This window comes from Sciurus vulgaris, assembly GCF_902686455.1.
Source record: "Sciurus vulgaris genome assembly, chromosome: 7".
Lineage (NCBI taxonomy): Eukaryota > Metazoa > Chordata > Mammalia > Rodentia > Sciuridae > Sciurus > Sciurus vulgaris.
Window position 1 is genome coordinate 99368405 of NC_136467.1, and position 20116 is coordinate 99388520.

At 35.8% G+C, this 20116-nt stretch overlaps 2 protein-coding genes and 1 long non-coding RNA gene across 12 annotated transcripts in view; 1 reads left to right on the forward strand and 2 right to left on the reverse strand.

Annotated features, from left to right (window-relative positions):
- KHDRBS2 (KH RNA binding domain containing, signal transduction associated 2) overlaps nucleotides 1-20116 on the forward strand; it is a 577654-nt gene that overhangs the window by 309025 nt on the left and 248513 nt on the right. The gene's annotated exons all lie outside the window — the stretch shown is intronic.
- Nucleotides 1-20116, reverse strand: part of LOC306665335 — an 811245-nt gene that overhangs the window by 295684 nt on the left and 495445 nt on the right. The gene's annotated exons all lie outside the window — the stretch shown is intronic.
- Nucleotides 14462-15300, reverse strand: LOC306666827 (transcription factor BTF3-like). The gene has a single exon (XM_079149090.1). The coding sequence runs from the start codon at nucleotides 15192-15194 to the stop codon at nucleotides 14706-14708; it is 489 nt and encodes a 162-aa protein (XP_079005216.1). The 5' UTR covers nucleotides 15195-15300; the 3' UTR covers nucleotides 14462-14705.

A 20116-nucleotide genomic window follows, 5' to 3' on the forward strand; every position in this document is an offset into this window, starting at 1 on the left:
TGTGATCCTATTTTCCTACTAAAGCAAAGTTTTATGTGATGGCCTTATAAAATGTGCTGTTGCACACTGGTCTCCACATAGTCTATTTCAACACATGTATCAGAAGGATCACTTTTAAAATATAAACTGGATCATATCGATCCTGTACGCAATACCCTACAGTGTCTCTCAGCTTTGTGCTGAGTAAAAGCTAAAGACTGTCTATGGCCTTTGAAGGTCTATATGATTTTCTCACCCCACGTCTTCTTTCTGACCTCATGTCCTGCACTTTTCCTCTTTTCTTTTCTCCAGTCACTCTAACCATCTCACTCTACCTTGAGTAAAAGGGGCTCTTCCCTTACTAAGGGTGTTTGGGTATTCTGTTCCCCTACATGAATACCCTCCTCCACCCACCTTGATTCAGCACTGTAGACGGCCTCAGAGCTTTTTAAAATCTCAGGGCAGATACCATGATTCTCCAATGAGTCCTTCCCAACGGCCCTACTTAAAATGTCTTGCTCTTTCTCCCAGCACTCTTCATTCCCCTTACCTTCTTATATTCTTATCTTTTTACGAAGCCCTCCTCACCTATTCTAAGCCATCCGATGAATGTGCTTAACTCTTAGGCCTTTGTTTATGATCTGTCTCCCCTTAGTAGATAGTACAATCCAGTGAACTATTTTATTCATTGACTATCACCATTGAAAAGAAAAATTCCTGGCCATAATAAGCATTCAGTAAATATTTTTTGGAGGAATCAATGAATGAAAGTTTATGTTTGGATCAATCACTGCATGAAAACTTATTGTAGGTAATAATAATGTTCACCTTCTTGGGAAGTCACAGGGAAAATTTTTTAGTCTTCTCTTTACCCATGATAATGCTCACTTCCAAGTAGTGTACAAAGTCGAGTTGAGGCCAGAGAACAAATGAAGAGTAAACTGTGGTACACCTACCACCTGCCAATGCCGTTCCAGATCATGGTCTTCGTCCCAAGTCCTCATGATGCTGTTTACTTTTTAAAGTTTTCGAACAACTGCTTCCTGTTTTCAGTGGGAGAAACATTGTGGAGTGTGAATATTTCATCTTACACTGAACCAGAATCTCCCAATGCACTTATTTTTAGCTTATTACGATTAAGATGTTTGACTCAGAATTTGCTTTCAAATGTCTATACTTTCATTCAAAAATGAACTTAGGTATAAGGAGGAAAATTGGCCATTTAATACCACAAATTTGTTAAAATTTTCCAAATAATTTATCTGTACTGAATTTGGGATTTTATTTATGGAGAATTGTTGCTTATTGTTACACATAGGACTTCTTGTGCTTATTTTATTAAACCACCCAGAGTAAACTAGTTATGTTTTTATTGATCTGAGTGTTTCTTTTGCTTTAATTATCCTACCTTTATTTGATCCCAGTATTATGAAAAATATCAAACCATACATAATTGTGGCTATTAACAATTGGTTAGTGGACTATAATATTGTCCAACTCTAACTGGGTTCAATTTTCCCCTGTACTGCTTCACAAATACAAATTAGGAAAGCACTTTAAGTATTCTTACTTGTAATTATTTCATAAACCCGTAGAAGAGTTTTAATGGTTATGATCTTTTTCAATATCATATTCAAGCATCTAGGCTTTAACATTTTTATGAAATAAACCATAACCATGTTTCAAATGTTCTCCTTTTCTGTATAATATTCTTTCCGGACATAAAAGTTATCATTCATGGTACTTCTCTTTGAGGTTTTTTTTTTTTTTTTTTTTCAGGAAACATACTTGCAAAGCTCTCCAGTTCCATTCAGCACCTATAATTTAAATCATTTTTTAAAAAAGAAAAATGAGATCCTGTAGATTTTTATCCATGTTATTTTGATTCTGAATTTAGCTTCTAATAAAGTTAGGCTATTTTCAGAATTATAAAGATTATCTCTAAGAATTCAGTTCAGTATTATATGCCCAATGTTTGCATTAATATATTCTTCTTCTAGAAATTGATATTTGCTGCAAGAAATAGCAATTAGCAAATAATGGAGTCAGTTACTATTAAGAACATTACATTTTGCATCATCTAAAACTTTGGATTGCAATTTAAAATGTATGAAAATATTGTCTGAAATGAGATTATCTCTTGGTAACTCACAGAAGAAATAAAACATATTTATTCTGGAAATTTAATGACAATACAAATAAACAAATTAGTCTTGTAGATGAACTAAAAAAATCCAAGTTACAAACTTCTTGTCTTACCATGATGTAGAACTTAGTTGAAGTCTGCTGGTTATTTACAGCAATTGCACCTATTTTTAAGTGAGGATACCATGAGTTTCTTCTGGAATTGGACAGTTCTTGCTCACTATCTCAGTAACAATAGAAGAGACAGGTCTGCAGAGTCGAGGAGCAGAGGGACCACAAGGTTCCCCATATTTTTATAGAGCTGAGGACCACTTATAGCCAGGAAAGATTACTAGAATAAGTGGGAAAAAATAGGTACTATTATAACCAGGTGGGAAGCAATTGCACATTATGGCTTACTTAGCACAGACAGAAAATACACTAATAGGGGGTTTTAAGGAGGGTGCTTTCTGAGCCTTAGAGGTAATCCCAGAGATCCATGAAGCCTGACCAGGTGCCTGAGAAGTGCATAAACATACTTGGCAACAGGGACAAGAAACCAAGCATAAATTCTAAGCTATACATGTATTTCATCAATAATCCTGATAAGATAGTGCTTTCTAAGACAAGGGTTTCTATTCATTCATGTTTTAAAAAATGAAATCAGAAACAAATCTTAAGTCAATTGGAAAGGAAGAGATATTCCTAGCTGTCATATAGGAGCACTGAGGCAGGGAGCCTACAAGTTCTGACAGTGCCATTTAAACATGTTGACTCTTTTATTATAGGGCTGACGTTTACCTTTTTATTAGAACTTTTCTACTAATATGGCTGCTGTTGAGTGCAGACTTGGCTTTTGTGGTGAATCTAATATTACACTGCATTTGACCTAACCCAGAGCTGTCTTCATAGTTTTGCTTGTACTTGGCAGAGTTGACTTTCTATTCCATTTTGTATTTTATTCTTAGTCCTGTTATATAATTAAGAACAGTAGAAGTATCAAGAAATTAGACTACATAATCTCATGAAATCCTTAATTGACTCTCCTATTAACTTTTCCAATTTCCCTGAAGAAATTGTTTCTATCGATATTTTAATTTCATGTGAGCCAAATGACAGGAAGTAAAGAGATTTCAGCAGATGGTTGACACAAACTACATACTACATTTCAGAAGTGGTCTACAAAACTCTGCAGCTTGGCAGTGTGCGGTGGATCATTTTACTGCCTGTTAATGCCAAAAGAAATCTGGCTGAAATGTGTGTGTTTTACATTTAATTTATTCTCTGACTTTATTAAGAGCTACCAGACTTGATTTACTTGTGTCTGATGTATCCATAAAATTTAAATTCAAGAAGTTTCACAAGTCAGTGTTTCCTATTTGCATTAACTGAAATTTCTTGACATCTAAGATTAAATCTTTGAAGAAACTATTGATGGTTTTAAATATAGCCTTAAGTATTCTTTTCATCAGGCAGCCCATAAATACAGGTGGCAAGTGATGTGGAAATTAAGAATACGCCCTTATATTTTTAACTAAATCAATATTTTGCATCGTTAATGATTTTATCTAATAACTCCCTGTGAAGTAGAAGGTATTGTTATCTGGTAAGTGATGAGGTGGAAGAGATGGAGAGATATGAAAACCTTTTGAAGTGTGGGCAATAGATGAGATGAGGCAAGTCCAAAAACATCTGAAGGACCAACAGGCTGGATTAGCATCAGTTCAGAGTCTGGTAGCACTGTGAAAGCTGGAGTACACGGTCCTCTGTCCCTCCAGCTGTCCAGCCCAGCAAGCAAAGCAGAGATGCCGAGACGCAGAGATCTGAATCAGTTCAGAGTTGGGACTGTCAGCTTGCTTTGACCCAGGGATAAGGAAAAAATGGGCTTAAAGGCATTGTTGGGAACACAGTTGGAATTATGGATCATAGGGTAAAAGCTCAACAGAGCAGGAAGTCAGGGCAGGCAGAAGACAGGAGGAATACAATAAAAAGAAGACAATAGGTAGAAGAGACAGCAGATGGAAGGAAATACTTTAGAGAAGAACAAATGTAAAACTAAAAAATTTCTAAGATGGGGCTCAAATAAAGTTGTAAACAAAGCCCATGCTTTATAAATGGAATATTTAAGAATTGAAACAGTTACTACCAAAAGCAAAATCAAGGATATTGCCATTAGAGTGGGTTATTGCAGAAGAAGAGAAGAAAGACAGTTGTTTGTGAGAGCTAGGAGATTGGTTGTATCAGTGAATGATCTGTTAGAATAAACCAAATTTGAAGTCACAAATGCCTGCATCTAGGCAGTTTATGGACAAGACAGGAAGAAGGGTGACTAGATGGCCTTCTTCCCAAAGGTATGGGCATTTTTTGCCTCTGGATCACAGAAAACAGTGGTTTGGAAACTACATTATTGAAAATGGAGGAAGCCTCCTCCTTCTCTTGACTCTGGCGGAGGCAGGAAACGAAGAATAGCCTGTACTAACTGGATTGCAGACAAGCAGTCTTCAGTTAAGAAAACAGAAACTGACTGGGCATGGAGGTACTTGCCTCTAATCCCAGCAGCTCTGGAGACTGAGGCAGGAGGATCACAAGTTCTAAGTGAGCCTCAGCAATTTAGGGAGACCCCATCCCTAAATAACTAATCAAAGGAGCTAGGGATGTGAATTAGTAGTTAAACACCCTGGGTTCATCCCTGGTTCCAAAAAGAAAGAAAAAACCAAAAACTGTAACTAGCATAGGATTGAAAACAAAGGGGATCTTGTTTTGGTTTGTCTTGTATTAGAAAAATAAATGGAACAGTAGTACAGAGAGTGCATTGGTTCAGGTGTGAACAGAGATGTCAGAACCCGGAGGGCTAGGGACTAGGACACTCAGAACATGGGAAGAAGAGTGGAGGGTAAGGAAAGATTATAGTAATAATTAAGAGAAAAATTAATAACTACTGCCACTTGCTTTGTCTAAAGTGAGGTCCTAAGTGACTCCCATCAGACCTTAAAAACAGTTAGAGGTACTAGTGTTTTGAATTTGAAAATGTAGTTCAGGGTGAAAAGCTATCTTTATCTAGCAAAATCAGATGTGGTTGAGCCATGGGACAGAAGCCTGACTCCCAGGAACTGGGAGCCATGGGGGACTGTTACAGATCGCAAGGAATAGGTGGCCCCTGTGTGGGAGTGGTTCCCCATCTGGTTATATGCTAATTTCCCTGAGCAAATGGCTCCCTAACTCTACCCCATCCTGTCCATCACAGAAGAAGCCCCTACCTGTCCAGGCTCCTTTACCTGTGTGACTATAAAATAAAGGAGAGTCCAGCTACTCCATCTTGTTAGAGGCCAGATCTTGTATGGCCCAATCCACCAAGCCCCCTCTCATTTGAAAAGAGTATTGGCTTTTGTGTGTTTATTGATTAGATAAGTTTATGGGTAATTGATTTATAGCCAGCATCATCCTCCGGCAGTTAACCCTTTTCTCGTTCACACTGGACATGGTTGCAACCCCTGCAGTTAAGTGTATGCAGAAAGCAGAAAAACCAGTGGAGTTTACTTTTGTTAAGTGACCAAGAATATAGAAATGTATGGAGAAAAGTAAAGTTACCTAGACCCATGTTTGCCTGTGTTTCTTTCTTCTGCTTTGCATTGAGGATTGAATCCAGGGGTGCTTTACCACTAAGCTATATCCCCAATCTTCTTAATCCATTTTTTAAACATTTTGAGACAGAATGTCACTAAGTTGCTGAGGCTGGACTTGAACTTGTGATCTTCCTGCCCTCAATCTCCCAAGTCACTGGGATTCCAGACATAGCCTCATGCCCAGCTTGTGTATTTCTTAATCCTAGCCATTTTAACCCCTGGTGGCCTCTCTCTGTGTGTGCATAACAAGAGTGGGAAAGAGTTTGGTGGAATTCTGTTACCTGTTCCACGGTTGTCCACTGTGGCTCTGATCGAAAATAGCAGTCTGAAGAAGTAACAGAAGATGTACTGGTGAAAGGTGTTAGATATGACTACATAATTACTTCAGAATTTTGTGACCTACAAAACAAGAAGATAAAAGGAGAGAGACACACTTTTAATTCCAGTTTTCTCAGTGAATCATATGAAACATAGCAGTTTACCTCCTATGATATTATATAAATGTACTCAATGATAGTCCATAGTAAAAGTCAGTAACATTGGTTCATGAGAGTCTGAATGATATAGATTGGAAAAAAAAAAAAAAAACCAACATGTACCAGGATTCTATACTTTGAACACATAATCAAAGAGTATTAAGAATATGAAATGTGCAGGCAGACAACCTTGTTCCTTTACTTACTAGTCATAATTGTAGGCAAAGATACAGGTTCTGTACCTCAGCTTCATCATCCGCAGTTAGAGAAGAAAATAATTATAGTGCTGAACTCATGGGGTCCTTCTACACATTTCCCTAGTGATTGGCACTTCTAAGTGGTCAGTAGATGCTGGCTGTTGTCGTTAGCATCAGTACCCCACTACACTCACAGGGACCCACAGAGCCCCACACCCACACCCACTTTTGTACCCTGCATGCAGGTCATGTGTTCAGACTATAATGAAATGTAAGCACTCGAGACAGTGCCAGAAACTGGCAGGTGCTTCTGGAGACAATGACATATCACTGAAGCATGTTTCTCAGTGTTCTGCCTGGTGGCACTCGAGACGTCTGTGGAGCCAACCTCTGCCAGAATATTTCTCTGTTACTATTTGACAGACCTTGATTTTGTGGCAGCATTGTCCTGATGTCTTGTTTGTTCACTTTTGGTGTTTCTATCTCCATCTGTTTCCTTTCCTGGCCTTTTTTTTTTTTTTTTTTTTTTTTTTTTTTTAAGTCTAGAAACTTATGGTCTTCTTCAAGTTGTATTCAGTTTTCTTTCCTCTCTGCTCACTGCAAATTAACCATGATGTCTTGCTTGGGTTTTATTTGTGTCTTGTGCCCTTCCAGTATTCTTTCTGAGTCAGTCTCTAAATTTATTCTCTCTTGAGCTGCACCTGTATCTCCTGAGCAGGCAGAGAGGTCATGGCACCCTCTCTCTGCAACAGTATCAACAAATTGTTTTGATTTCTGGGGCACAGATGGGTCATATGCTTTTTTGTTTTCCTGTTGAACAGTGAATTTCATGAACATGAGGAGAGGACTTCATTTGTACAACTTTGTGACTGAGAGTGTACTTAATTGTTCTAGTAGCCTGCACTTTCATGTGATGGTAGAAGGACATCACGGTCATCAGATTCGAAAGCCACTATGGTAAAAGCTAGAAATATTAAGTGAAAAATCTCCGTTTTCTGTCTAAGCAGAGCTGGCATAATCAGTTTTCTCTAGAGAATTTTTAAAATTGCTATTATTCTGCTAAATGTCAATTGACTCTTTTTCGGTTGAGGTGGTTCTAAGTTGGCATGCATTTTAGTGTAAGTATAGAACTGGTATGGGGTACTTGCAAAAATACTTGCCATTCTAATCTTTGTTTTTCCAGTGCATATAAATATGTATATATCAAGGACTCACTACTTACTATTTGAACAGTCACATTAAACATTTTGGAGTGAGAATGTAGGAGACTAAATGGGCATTACTCAGCTTCAATTTCTTCAAACTTAAATCAGACATAGCAGTTGCCTTACCTTTCACTTGGTCATCATGACTCTCTAGTTGCCTCATATAAAGTGCTTTAAAATCTCTAGATAAATATAATGCTTGGTTATTAATGAAGTACGGAATATTTGGGGTAGATGATCCAGATATAAACAAGATTGCACAAAACTTCAGGTTTTTTATTACTTTTGTTAGTGTCATTAATATATTGAAATTCTTTATGAATTAACAAAAAGAAATAACTTCTAAAGATAAGTTTCAGAGTAGATATGAAAACCTTATTTGTCAGTGCAGCTCAGCTGGAGAATGCAAGAATGGAGAAATAGCAGAATATCCACATAGGTGTCGTGAGTTGAAATAATAGCAAAACAATTAATAGGGAGACAAAATTGTTCGATGTGCTTATTTAGTTTTATGAATGACAGTTACAAGTCATGCCAACATTTAGGGAGCATGTGTAACACCTGGGCACAGTAGGCTGTGGTAATTTTTATGAAGTCTTCATAGTCCTGCTTTCACATATTTATTGATATCAGGTTATAAAACTCCTTGGCTTGAAGATGGAGTATATAGAGTTAGGGAGATTGATGTCAGTCATAGGATAATCCATGAGTTTATAAAAAATGTCCATATAATATCTGTCAACTTTGAATTTATGTTCAGGGTACTCAGTGAATAAGCCTAACTGGAAAAATAACATTATTATGACAAATTATAAAAATAATATTAGATAAAACATCCAGAAATGTTTTAGGATTCCATGTTCAGTGTTAGTCAATGGTGCATTGACACCAAAGCGGCTATTCCCAGTCAAATCACCCTTATTGTGATGTTTCTTACCTATGACTCCAATTTCGCCTATCTCAATATGGTATTTATCAGAAAAGTTCTTCTAACCTACCCTTTAAAAAATAGTTGACCACAATACATGGCTGATGTGATCCTACAGTATTTACAATCAGAAAAATGAGAAATTACACTCCATTTTTATATTATCTATCAAAATGTATAAGTGCATTCTACTGTCATGTACCACTAATTAGAAAAAATTAAAAAATAATAAAAATAAATAAACTTTAAAAAAAGAATTAAAAACATAGTTGAAATCATTACTCCAAAGTGAAAAATAGAGCAGTGTGCTCTGGTAAGTATTCTTATGATTAGTTGTAAATAAAAATAGAAAATGTGTATGGACACTTATGAATTTGACCTTAATTATGATCATCAAATACATGTGCTATTACTGATGAAAGTTACATCATTATTCTCCAATGTGATATGTTGGTCATAATTAGGGAATTCTGATAAACAGTTTAGCTCTTGGTCTAAGGAGTGATTTTCTTTGTACAGATAATATTTTATTTCACTTTAGTGAGGTTATTTGAACTACAGAAATTAATATTACAAAACCTCTCTAATGTGTTTTTTGAACTTCTTTGACAGTATGAAAAAAAGAAAAAAAAGTTCCTCAACCAGAGAATGAGGGATTGCTTATGGAGGCACTGATGTGATAAACACCTTTTATTCACTTCAGGTTAAATTGTGCATTTTATACATGACTGTAAATAGCTCTGTCAAGATCACTTTATGGCCACGAGTCCAAGATTGGTGCATCCTACCAAAGTGTTCTGTAATTTACACTGTATTCTGATTTTTCTGATCCTGGCTTTGAATATCTTAAAGTACCTTTCCTGTCAGGCTAACACATTTTAAGGGACTGAATGTGTGAGCAATCAAGACGTTAACATGGCAGGGTATGCTACAAATGCTCTACATTCTTGGCCCTTATGTTATGAGGCAAATTTTCAAGTGTGTTCTTAAGAAATTCTTATGATAAAGAAAGTAACAAGAATACTAGACTATTTCTATTATAATGCTAGTACAAAAAAAAGTATTTTTTAAAAAAATAGAATGCACTCTTTTGCATGTTGATTAAAAGTGATTGGTAGATTGATAAAAGTAAATTACCCAGTGACTCTCCCATTCCTGATGTATTTGAGAGCCACTGTAAGTCACTCCAAGAATCTCTTTTTTAAAGAGAGTTTACTGCCTCTTTGCACATGGTGCCATCCGTCAATTTCAAGTTTCCTTTTTTAAAGCAGCAAACACACCTTGTCTATAGTAGATGTCTTGACATAATAAACCTCCACCCAATATAGTTTTAGTGGTATTAAAGTTTCTTATTCATTCTGGCCAGGTTTTGAATGATGCTTAGTCTTACATGGTCAGAGAAAAGAGTCATAGAACAGAGAGGAGAGAGCATGAAATTTGCAACAATCTCCCTTGCCAGGCCTCAAGCTTCTATATGTGTATGTGTGTGGTGGGAGCGGGGGGTCCCAAAAACACAGCATCATGTATGCCCTTGTTTATGGCATTGCTGTATGCCTGTGATACTTGCTAATTGCCAGCCCAAATTTGTGCATTGTAAGTACTTCCTAATTATGAAAATAGTATTTGTGTGATTTTCTTTACTATGAACATTCCTAGAATTAATTTGAGTACATAGTATATTTGAGCTTTTATATACATATAAACAAAGAATTGTGGTCATGCAGAAAAGGTGGCAGGGGAACTGATTCTTTCTCTTTTCTGATTTGACATTCAGCCTCACCTCAAGGAAAAATCAACTTAAAGGAAATATCGCTTAAAATCCTCAGGAGATATCTTGTCTTACACATTGTAAGTCTTGTAAAGACAAATAATCCTACTCCAGGGAGGACAATACACTAAAAGCCAGCATAGTTGAAACACATACATCACGATAAAAGAATTACATAGAAAATATACATTCCAGAGCACTCAATGTGATGTATATTAACACAGACCCCAGAATCATTTAAACATCATTGATTGATTGGAAGAAACAGAAGGTAGCACTATCTATATGTTAAAAAAAATAGTTTGGAATTAAAGGAGTCTTGGAACATCTGGAATGTTAACTTTTAGTGAGCATTTCAACACTCTACTATCTTAATTCAGGAAATTCATTTCCTAGCATCTGTTTCAGAAGGAAGTTGGTGATATCAGTAGTGATTACTATACGATCATTTACACCAAAGTAATATATTGAATTTTCAGCATCAGCACTTACAGTTAAATAGCAAGCCATTCAAGTCTTAGAGTTGTACTGTATCCAAAGGAAAAGAATTAAGATGCAACAGAATAACATTTTCACAGAGCCCTTTCCAACAGTATATCAGCTGTCACCTAATAAGCTTGCCAAAGACAGCTATTTCCCAGCGCGTAGGAACCTTCAGTCATACAACCCACCCACCTTCCTGTTGATCTGTTATTAAGCTTTCATGAAAGAAATTAATAGCAATCAGCATTCAGAACTTTGAGATGTAATAGAATTGCATGTTTTAGTTTTGAATGTTGTACTGATAAACTTTCTACTGATTGAAGGAAAATATGTCATTTGTAAACAATTTAACTATAGCTAATATTGCTGATTTCTACTGCAAGTTTAAATCATGCAGTAAGAGAGTCATAGACAAAACAGTTTCTGGGTGTTTTTGCTTTTAAGAGGATGGATTTAAACCTGAAAAATATTTACACCTAGAATATAAATAAATTGCTTGGGTTATGGGTTATTCGTTTAAAGTTGAATACAGATAAATTTATATAATACACAAAAACTATCTTGCCTGTGAACATAGTATCAATAAAATCACAATTAATAGTGAATTGATTAATGGATTTGCAAAAAAGCTCCAGTAATTACCTTTATAAAGGTTTAGTCAACATACAGTTGGAAAAGCAGCAATAATTTTTGAAAAAAATTGTTTATTTTTAAAAAGTACATTGTACCTTAAAGTTATATCATAAGTTAATGCAAACAGGAATGGATGCCATCTAAGTCATAGAATGTAGAACTATACAATTGTGAAATATTCCCTATAGCCTCATATCATACTAATATCTATATCCCTATTCAAGACAGCATCTTTTAATAGAGGAAGGTCTTTCTGTTTGTTTGCCTTAAAACATTTGCAATGAAGTAAAAATACCACAGAAATACTAATCCCTATGACTTAACCAATGTAGGAGACTAATAAATCTCCTTTCCCCCTTTTCTGAGTTCAAAATAGATTGATAAGCCACAAGTTAAAATACCACCAGCTATATTTAGGATAAATATACTAACTTTAAATCTGCAACCAAGGAGCTTGATAACTCCCACCCCTATTTAACAAGAGCTACCATCTCTTTCTTGGGGCAAGAGGACACTCACAGACCTCTCCCAGAGAGCCTGCTACTAGATGTTTATAGCACATAGATGAGAGTATGCTCTTGGAGAAAGATTGGCTTCTGAAAAGGGGTAGGAGGAAAGGGCTGACTGAAATAGTCCAGTTCCTTTTCATGAATCAGTGAAGTCACTGTTGCTCTCAGGGGTGGATGGAGAGACCTGCTGTATCCTTCTTACTGAAGTCTTCTAACATGGAAGTTTGAAAAGTGGGGCATGAGGGATTCACCGCACTATTATTTTCATCATCATGGACACTCCACCAAATCCAGTGATTTGTAAGTACTTAGAATATATGAGGATAAACTGCTTACCATGCATTATAGCAAACTCAGTAACACTTTATGGCAAGAATTATAATGTACATTTTATAGGGGAAAAAAATTGGGTGACAGAGTTAGGTAACTTGCTTAGAGATATGCAGGTAGTTGATATGCCAAACTTATTTCTTCTGTTCTTAAATTACCACGATAACACTTCTGCAACTTAAACAAAAATAGTCATGAAATGGCAAAAGATGTATTTTTAAACATTGACTAAGTTTTCTTCAGCTAAAAAAGAGAACTCCAGATTTTAAATTACCCTTCCAATGCATTTATTATTGGTCACAAAAAGAGTCATGTAAGTCACATAGATAAAATGATGAACAAATATTAAATGGGAAGTTAGAGTCAAGTGCCATCAACTTAGCTACATATCCAATCATTTTTCTGTACAGAATCCTGAGCATTACTTCATGTTTGCTTAAATTTTACATAATTTGTATTTTTTATAATAATTTATCTTTCCAGAATAGTTTCTCATGTACATACTTTTGAAGTGTAAAATTTAAGTAAAATATTAGTCTTCACAGGCTTTGCTTTTCAGACATTGTTCTTAGGTGAATTATCAGCAACTTACTTCCCTTTTATGTAGTTGTAAACTACGTATGCCCTCGTTCTGTAAGCCCCCAGGATCTCATTTTCTCACGGTTCATCATTCCCTGATTTTTGTTTGTTTGTTTGTTTTTGTTTTGTCATGAATCTAGGATTTTTGTTTCTGATTGAAATCAAGGGGGTGATAGTTCAGTTGCCATGAGCAAATGGTTTTTAAAGATTTTGAACTAAGGAAACTGACAGTCACAATAATATATACATTTCATATTATGACTCAGCCTAATCATGTATGGAAAAGGAAAAAGTTCCACCATCCACTAGCACCATGCACTGAACATTTACATTTCCCCTAGCCTTCATGTATTTATTTAAAATCCTTGTCAGTACTTACTAAGTTGATTTTGTGATCCAGTATTGAGTCGTGGATCACAATTTTTAATTCCTGTGTCAGGAACTCTTGGCTCTGAAGCTAGATGCTACATTTTTCCCTTAGCCTTTCCATTCCTATTTTGTTCCCCTCCATCCAAAAATCTTACACTCCAGAATTCAACTCAACAAATATTTAGGAAGATTTTCATAGGTGCCAGGAATTGGATCTATGAAAATTAATGTCAGTATTTGTGCCTTGGAACTAAGGGCAGTGTCTTGGACAATGAAATTCAATCACCTTGTGCAGTCTTTTCCAGATTATAACTGGGAGCTGTTATGTTCTGTTGGAACTTTCTTTGGCCAATTTGCATTAAATGTCCTATCAGCATTTAACTCCCTCTGCAGCTCTCTTATACATATGGCTACAGGTAAGAAATGGATGATTGTTAGTTGTATAATGTCAAAGACAAAATGTAATAGACAAAATTGACAAATAGTTTTAGATCAAAGATTTAGTCAAATCTTCCATTTTCATTCTTGATTCCTTTAATTTGGTTTGATACAGAATTCTAGAGTGAAAACAAGAATGTAACTTAAAAGACAGTGTTTTTGTTGATTTTTGTTTGTTTACCACTGCAGATCTCTTCACTTTCCTTTTCTTCTGTTTTAAGTCCAGGAAGGCTGGCCCCTCTATTTCAAATTTCCTTCCTTCCTGGCTTCTGGCTTAGGTAGAGTGCCTGGGTTTGGTCAGTGAAAGGTAATAGCAGAGATATAGGAAGAGGGGGAGAAAGAAGGTTTGGATGGTCCATCCATGTGCCTTCTGGATTCAGAGCAGTATCTCTGGCAGTAACTCTGTCATCGTAAGACTAAGCCTGCCCTGGAAAGCCCCTCCTTCATGGCTCCAGCAAGCCATGTCTTCTGGGTTGCCAGCACAGGTCTCCAAACAGCACCTTCACTGAAATATGTTCATATAAACCATCCGAGTGAGCTTTTTATTCTTGCCAGGATTTGACTGATACCATATTTTTTTCTCTTTGACTTAAAGTAATTAGTGACTAAAGCTTCTTCAGATTGGATTGACTTAGTACAGTCTTCTGCACTGTTTGAAAGAAGTAGAGAAAGAACACTGTGCTGTACATAGGTGCAGTGCCAAGCAAGACAGCAGCCTGGATGATCTGAGCCTTTAAACCAATTTGCTTTTCAGCAACTAGTTTTCTTTTTGTCATTCTGTCTTTTTTTTTTTTTTTTTTTTTTTTTTTACTAGGCAAAGAACTTTATTAACCTTTGTTTCAAACTTTATTCCCAGGCTTCTTCAGCTTAATTAGCTGCAAAGAATAAATTGTGTATAAGCAAAAACTGAAAAGAGCTGCAGTGTCCAAGGGGCTTGGGCTTAAAAATATTAGATCTAGATTTTATCAGATCCATAAACAAAACAATTTTAAAAAGCAGTCATAATATAAAATAGCAGCTCCCAGTAACCTCTTCAAGTTTATCTTCTTTAGAAGTTGATCAGTTCAGTTTGCCTCATTCTTAGAAGCCTCATCAAAATTCTCCACAAGATCTGGAGCTTCATCATCATCATCCTCTCCAGTAGCAAGTGGTGCTTTTCCATCCGCAGATTGTTTGGGCAGAGCTTCAGCCAGTCTCCTTAAACCAGTCAGACTGTCTGCTCCAAGCTGGTTTAAGATGCTGGGTAGCATTTCTGTCAGTTGCTTTGTCTCAGCATGGCCTGTAATGGTGAAAGTGTTTGCTGCCAGAGATGCCTGAACTTTAGGGTTGTTAAAGTGAATCACTGTTCCTTGGTTTGTAAACATATTCACCTCTTCAATACCAGAGATATTGTTTACCCCTAACTTCTTTAAGGAGAACTGAAGTTTTTTATCATTTGCTGTAGCTGTTCTATGAACCACCTTCTTCTTTCTGCGAGCAGTTCCTTTCCCACCAATGCGCACTTGTGCCTGCAGTTTGGCGAGTTTTTCCTGGTTCATGATAGTTTCTTTCATCTTGTGGGAGCGGAAATGGGGCCGCGCGGGGGACTAGGGCTGGCGCTCAGGGGGTCTCTGGCAGACCAGCTGAGATTAGGCGCACACACAAGGGGACGCAAGATGGCAGCTCTGTCATTCTGTCTTAAACCTTGGAACAAAACAGGAGAAAAGGTAATTTTAAAGAGGCATGTGTTCTTCCATTATGCTGCTAAAGGAATCTAACCTGAACGATTAGTATGGAGGGCATCAATGTGGACCTAAGTCATGATGAGAGGAGCAGAGGTGATACATAAACATTATTAGTTGTTTTAAATATGATTGAGAGCATGGTCCTGTGATTCCTAAGTGGATTTCTGAATGCCATCTCATGGTTCCCAGCTTATTTCCCAATACCATGTAGAAAGATGATGCCTACATTGTTTCTCTGCCTACTGTCCTCTATTTCCTTTCTCTCTCACTCTGTGTGTGTATGCATAAGCACACAGACAAACAAAATATAAAAGCAATTTATAAAGGCAAATTTACTAGTTCTTTATTTACCTGGATTTTGGCATTCTATGTGCATTCTACTGAATCTTTTAAAAAATCTAAATGGGAAGTTATTTTTGTGTGACTAAGTGTTTGTTATTAATGGACCATAAATGTTCTTCATGTATTGATATATTTACTCTAGGAATTCTATCTTTATAAATTATTTCATGTTTGATAGTCTCAATCACTTTTCTTTACATTTAAGCCATTTTGATTTACTATGAAAGGTATTATTTGGCTTAGTTTTATATGGAAATACTAGAAAAAAATTAAAAATCAAGAAAAGATGTTTAAAATTAAATCCATGGAAACTTGATTTCCAGGAAACAGAAAGAAGGATGCTTGGGGGAAAAATACTTTTAAATAAATAAAAAATTTACATTCAAATCTTTCCATGTGTACTTTGATAACAAAGTCAAGAAAAAATACAGATGTGATTCAAGGGTATAATTTGTATCATGCTACATAATGTAATTAAGCTGTAATGGAGAAGCTGGTAGAAATGGAAAACTAATAGTACATTCTGCCTCTGGCAATGCTTAGCACATACTTTAGTAAATAAATATCATCACAAAATCCTTTCTTTGAGAAAATATTAAGACTGTCTGTGTGTGTGTGTGTGTGTGTTTTGGGGGAGGGTTTTGCAGGGCTCAGGATTGAACACAGAGCCTCCCAAAAGCAAAGCACATGCTATACCATGAGTTACACCCCCAGTCTCTGAATCAATGAAATTATTAACATACACTCTTCCAAATAAGACAATTCACTTTCACTTCCAAGAAATTTACTCATCTTAAAAATATGGTCTTAAAGTATTAAAGTATTGAGATGGGGATAGAGGGTATGGCTCAATGGTAGAGTACTCTCTCAGCATGTAGGACTTCCTAAGTTTGTTCCCCAGTACTGCCAAAGAAAGCTGTTGTTCAGTGAAAGTTGATCATAATTAATAAAATGTTACTCTTAAAGTAAATTTTAGTGAGGCAGTTTTCTTATGTATATTTTTGTGATTTATAGCATTCCATGTAGGCTTTTAATATGAGTGATACATTCAATTTTTTGGAACATGTATTTATCACTGCACTACTGTCAAAGATTTTTCTATTATGATTCTTGTGTTTCTGATACCAAATATTTTGTTGCTGTATTAATGTATTTAAATTGGTAGTTATCTTTAATTTTGATGAATAGTGAAGTTAATATTTACTTAAAGTCTTGTAAATTTAAATTTATGAATGAAGAGTTTTGCCAATTGTTATGAATTGTTGTCTTTTGACAATATCATCATAAGCTGTATCATTTATGATTGAGAATATGAGTTTAGAGAAAGTATCATGAAAAATAAAAGGTTGAACTTTACTCTGGTTTGAATATCAGGGAAATAACACATTCTGTTATAATTTTCCTACTAGGAAAGGTGCTAGAATTCTTTTGAATTGTTAGAAAATTTATAATTTTACAGCTCCAAAGTCTTCAACTCCTGTTGTCCTCAATCAGTATGCCCTTCCATTTCTTCCCAGAGTTTTATAATCAGCACTAAGGGATTCTGTCACCATGGTTCTTCAGAGAAAAACTACTATTGGAGTCTAAATTCAGCTTCATGTAAACGTGTAAAAGAAGGAAATAACGTGTGAGGAAGGTAATTTAAAGCCACACCTACTTTCCTCTAAGATTCTTAATTTCTAAATTTCAGTTACATTAGTTAGACCACCAGACATCTATACACTCTTGGTCTGCATTCATTTGTTCATGCAAAAAGTATTTATCAAGATTTACTCTGTGTGAAGCACTAGTGATGAGAAATAGCAGTGAGCAAAACTTACAAAGATTCTAGAGATGAAAAGTTTTTATTTGAGCAACTACAGGGGTGAAGGCAGGGTAGAGATAGGAAAAATCTATTAAACAAGCATGGAAATAAGTAATTTAGAATTTGAAATTAGAGTATGAAGCTTTGATTTTGGTAAGTACAGTGGAAAAAACAAAACAGAGCAGGTTATAGTAGATAGCATGTTCCGCTCAGGGAACTGTGAGTTCTCTGAGTTTGAAATTTCAAATTCATTGAATACATGAGTGAATCTACATAAAATAATCAAACTAACCCCACTTTTCTTCCTGAGCCCATTGTGGGAGCATGGTTCATTGCATCACGTGCACCAGGGTTCTTTGCGTTTGGCACTGTTGACCTTGTGGACCAGGCTTTCTCTGTGGTGGAGGCTGCCCAGACCTGGTGGGCTGTGCAGTGGCATCCTTCCCCTCCAGCCACTAGATGCCAGTAGCACCCCTCTCCCCCTACATGGTGTGACAATCAGAAATACCTCTGGACAATGACAAATGTTTTCTAGGAGACAAAAGAACCTCCAGTTTATAAACCACTGATGAATATAAAAAAGTATTCTTTTCAGAATTTGTGTGGAGAAAAAAATCTTGCCCTCCTTGATAAGCACACTTCCTACAGCATCTTTGTATTTGCACTGCCAGGCAGATGCCACAGTGTCTGCCACAAGATCAACAATTTTGCTTTTCTCTCTGTATGAAATTCCCTCTTATATTTCTATTTCATCTTTTTGTATTTTCTCAAAGAGACACAAAATCCTTTGTGGAACAAAGTGGGTGCTAATACACTGTGCTGCCTCCGTGGGTTTCCCTTTCTTCTCCACTCCCCTTAGCAATCTCCTGGTCTGAGCCTTTATCCGTTCACGATTGATTTCAGTGCTTCCCTTGTTCTGTTCTTTCATGCCGTGATGCAGAACACTTCCAGATTAACCTCAGAGCAGCAGTGTCACATCATAGCATTCTTGCTTAAAATATCCTCAATAAATAAAGTTCAAACTCTTAAAAATAAAGCACTATAGAATTTTCTCTCCAATAGAGTTGAACTACCCAAGTTGAGGCAGTGATCATCATTATGTACTCAATATACTTTGCTCATCCTCACCTCCATAGCATATCCATTTATTTTGACTGGAAACACTTTTTTCTAACTCTATAGCTTTCCTAAAGCCATCTGGTTTTATAACCAGTTGAGGTTTTAACTCTTGCATGAATCCTTTTTCCCCCCATCACTCAGTGTTGCTTCCCTGCTGAATACACATTGATCTTATGTCACTATCTATTTCTTATTTTTTATTAAAATGTAAATGTTTTATCTCATTTAAATCACACTATATTACGAACTCTTTGAAGAGAGATGAAACTTATGTTTACATGTATGCCTAGACCCCAGTGCTATAAACAAAGAAAATCTATATTTTCTAAATATAGATTGACTAAATGATTTGTGATTTGAATTGATTGTTTGGGATGGTAGAAAGTGTACTAGATGCTTTTGGTGAAAGTGAAATTGGTGAAATCAAACCTGGGTTTGGGAAGACACTTGTACTACCCCACTCACATACAGATGCTAGATTGAAAAATAAGAAGTAATAAAAATTGCAGGTAAGAAAATGAAATCTTCAGATGTGAGAAGTTAAGAGGAAATTTTCAGCAGTACTTACATATTTGTGGGTATAAAGCTGTCCCTACATAAACCTTAAATGATGGAGTTTAATTGTATTTGGAGGTTGTAATAAAGGCCTCTTTATAAATCTAGTTACAGGATAAAGGAAGTCCTAAGGGAGAGATCAACTTGTTGACTCAAGACTACTGATACAGAATCAAATAGGAAAAGTGTAATTCCCAACCTTATTGCACAAATAGATATGTGACCTACATCTTCACCCTATATACATATAAAATTCCCCAAAGAAAAAGTTAATAAAATCATCCATTAAGTTCAAGGAACGTAAAGGTATATCAAACCAAGGACAAGTCAACAATGAATTATTATAAAATGTGAGGAAATCAGAAGCCTAGTGACATCATGCAGTAATCAGGGTTAGTAACATTGAGGAGCCATAGGTATTAGAAGGAACAGGTTTTACAGCTGTTTGAAAGGGTAAAGTAAGTAAAAGAAGAAATATTCACAAGGTAATAGAAGACATTAAGAAGGAAGAAAGAAAAGAAAATAAGTGATTCAAAGGAGAGAGAAAGAAAGGGAGAACCAAATGTTCTCCCTTAAAAGAATCAAATGTAAATTAGGGAAAATAAAATAATTGAAATTAAATACTCAGTAGAATGGATTTAAAAAAAAAAAAGGCAGACCAAATAGAAGTGGGGAGAACAGTAATGTACCCAAAGAAGGATTAGAGGTGATTACCAGAATACCACATCACAAGATGAGAAACCATGGAGGAAGAATTGAAAGGTCCTTATACATATCTAATAGGAGTTCAAGGAAAAATCAAGAAAATGTCATTTGAAAACATTTAACGAAAGATTTTTGAAACTGAAAGCTAATTAAGTCCTAAAAATAAGTCTTAAAAACAATAAATTAGACTACTATAAAACATCAAAAAATAATGATTTTAATTTTT

What these genes read in the sequence shown, in the direction of transcription:
- LOC306666827 (XM_079149090.1), bottom strand. Translation starts at nt 15,194, where the DNA reads ATGAAAGAAACTATCATGAACCAGGAAAAACTCGCCAAACTGCAGGCA.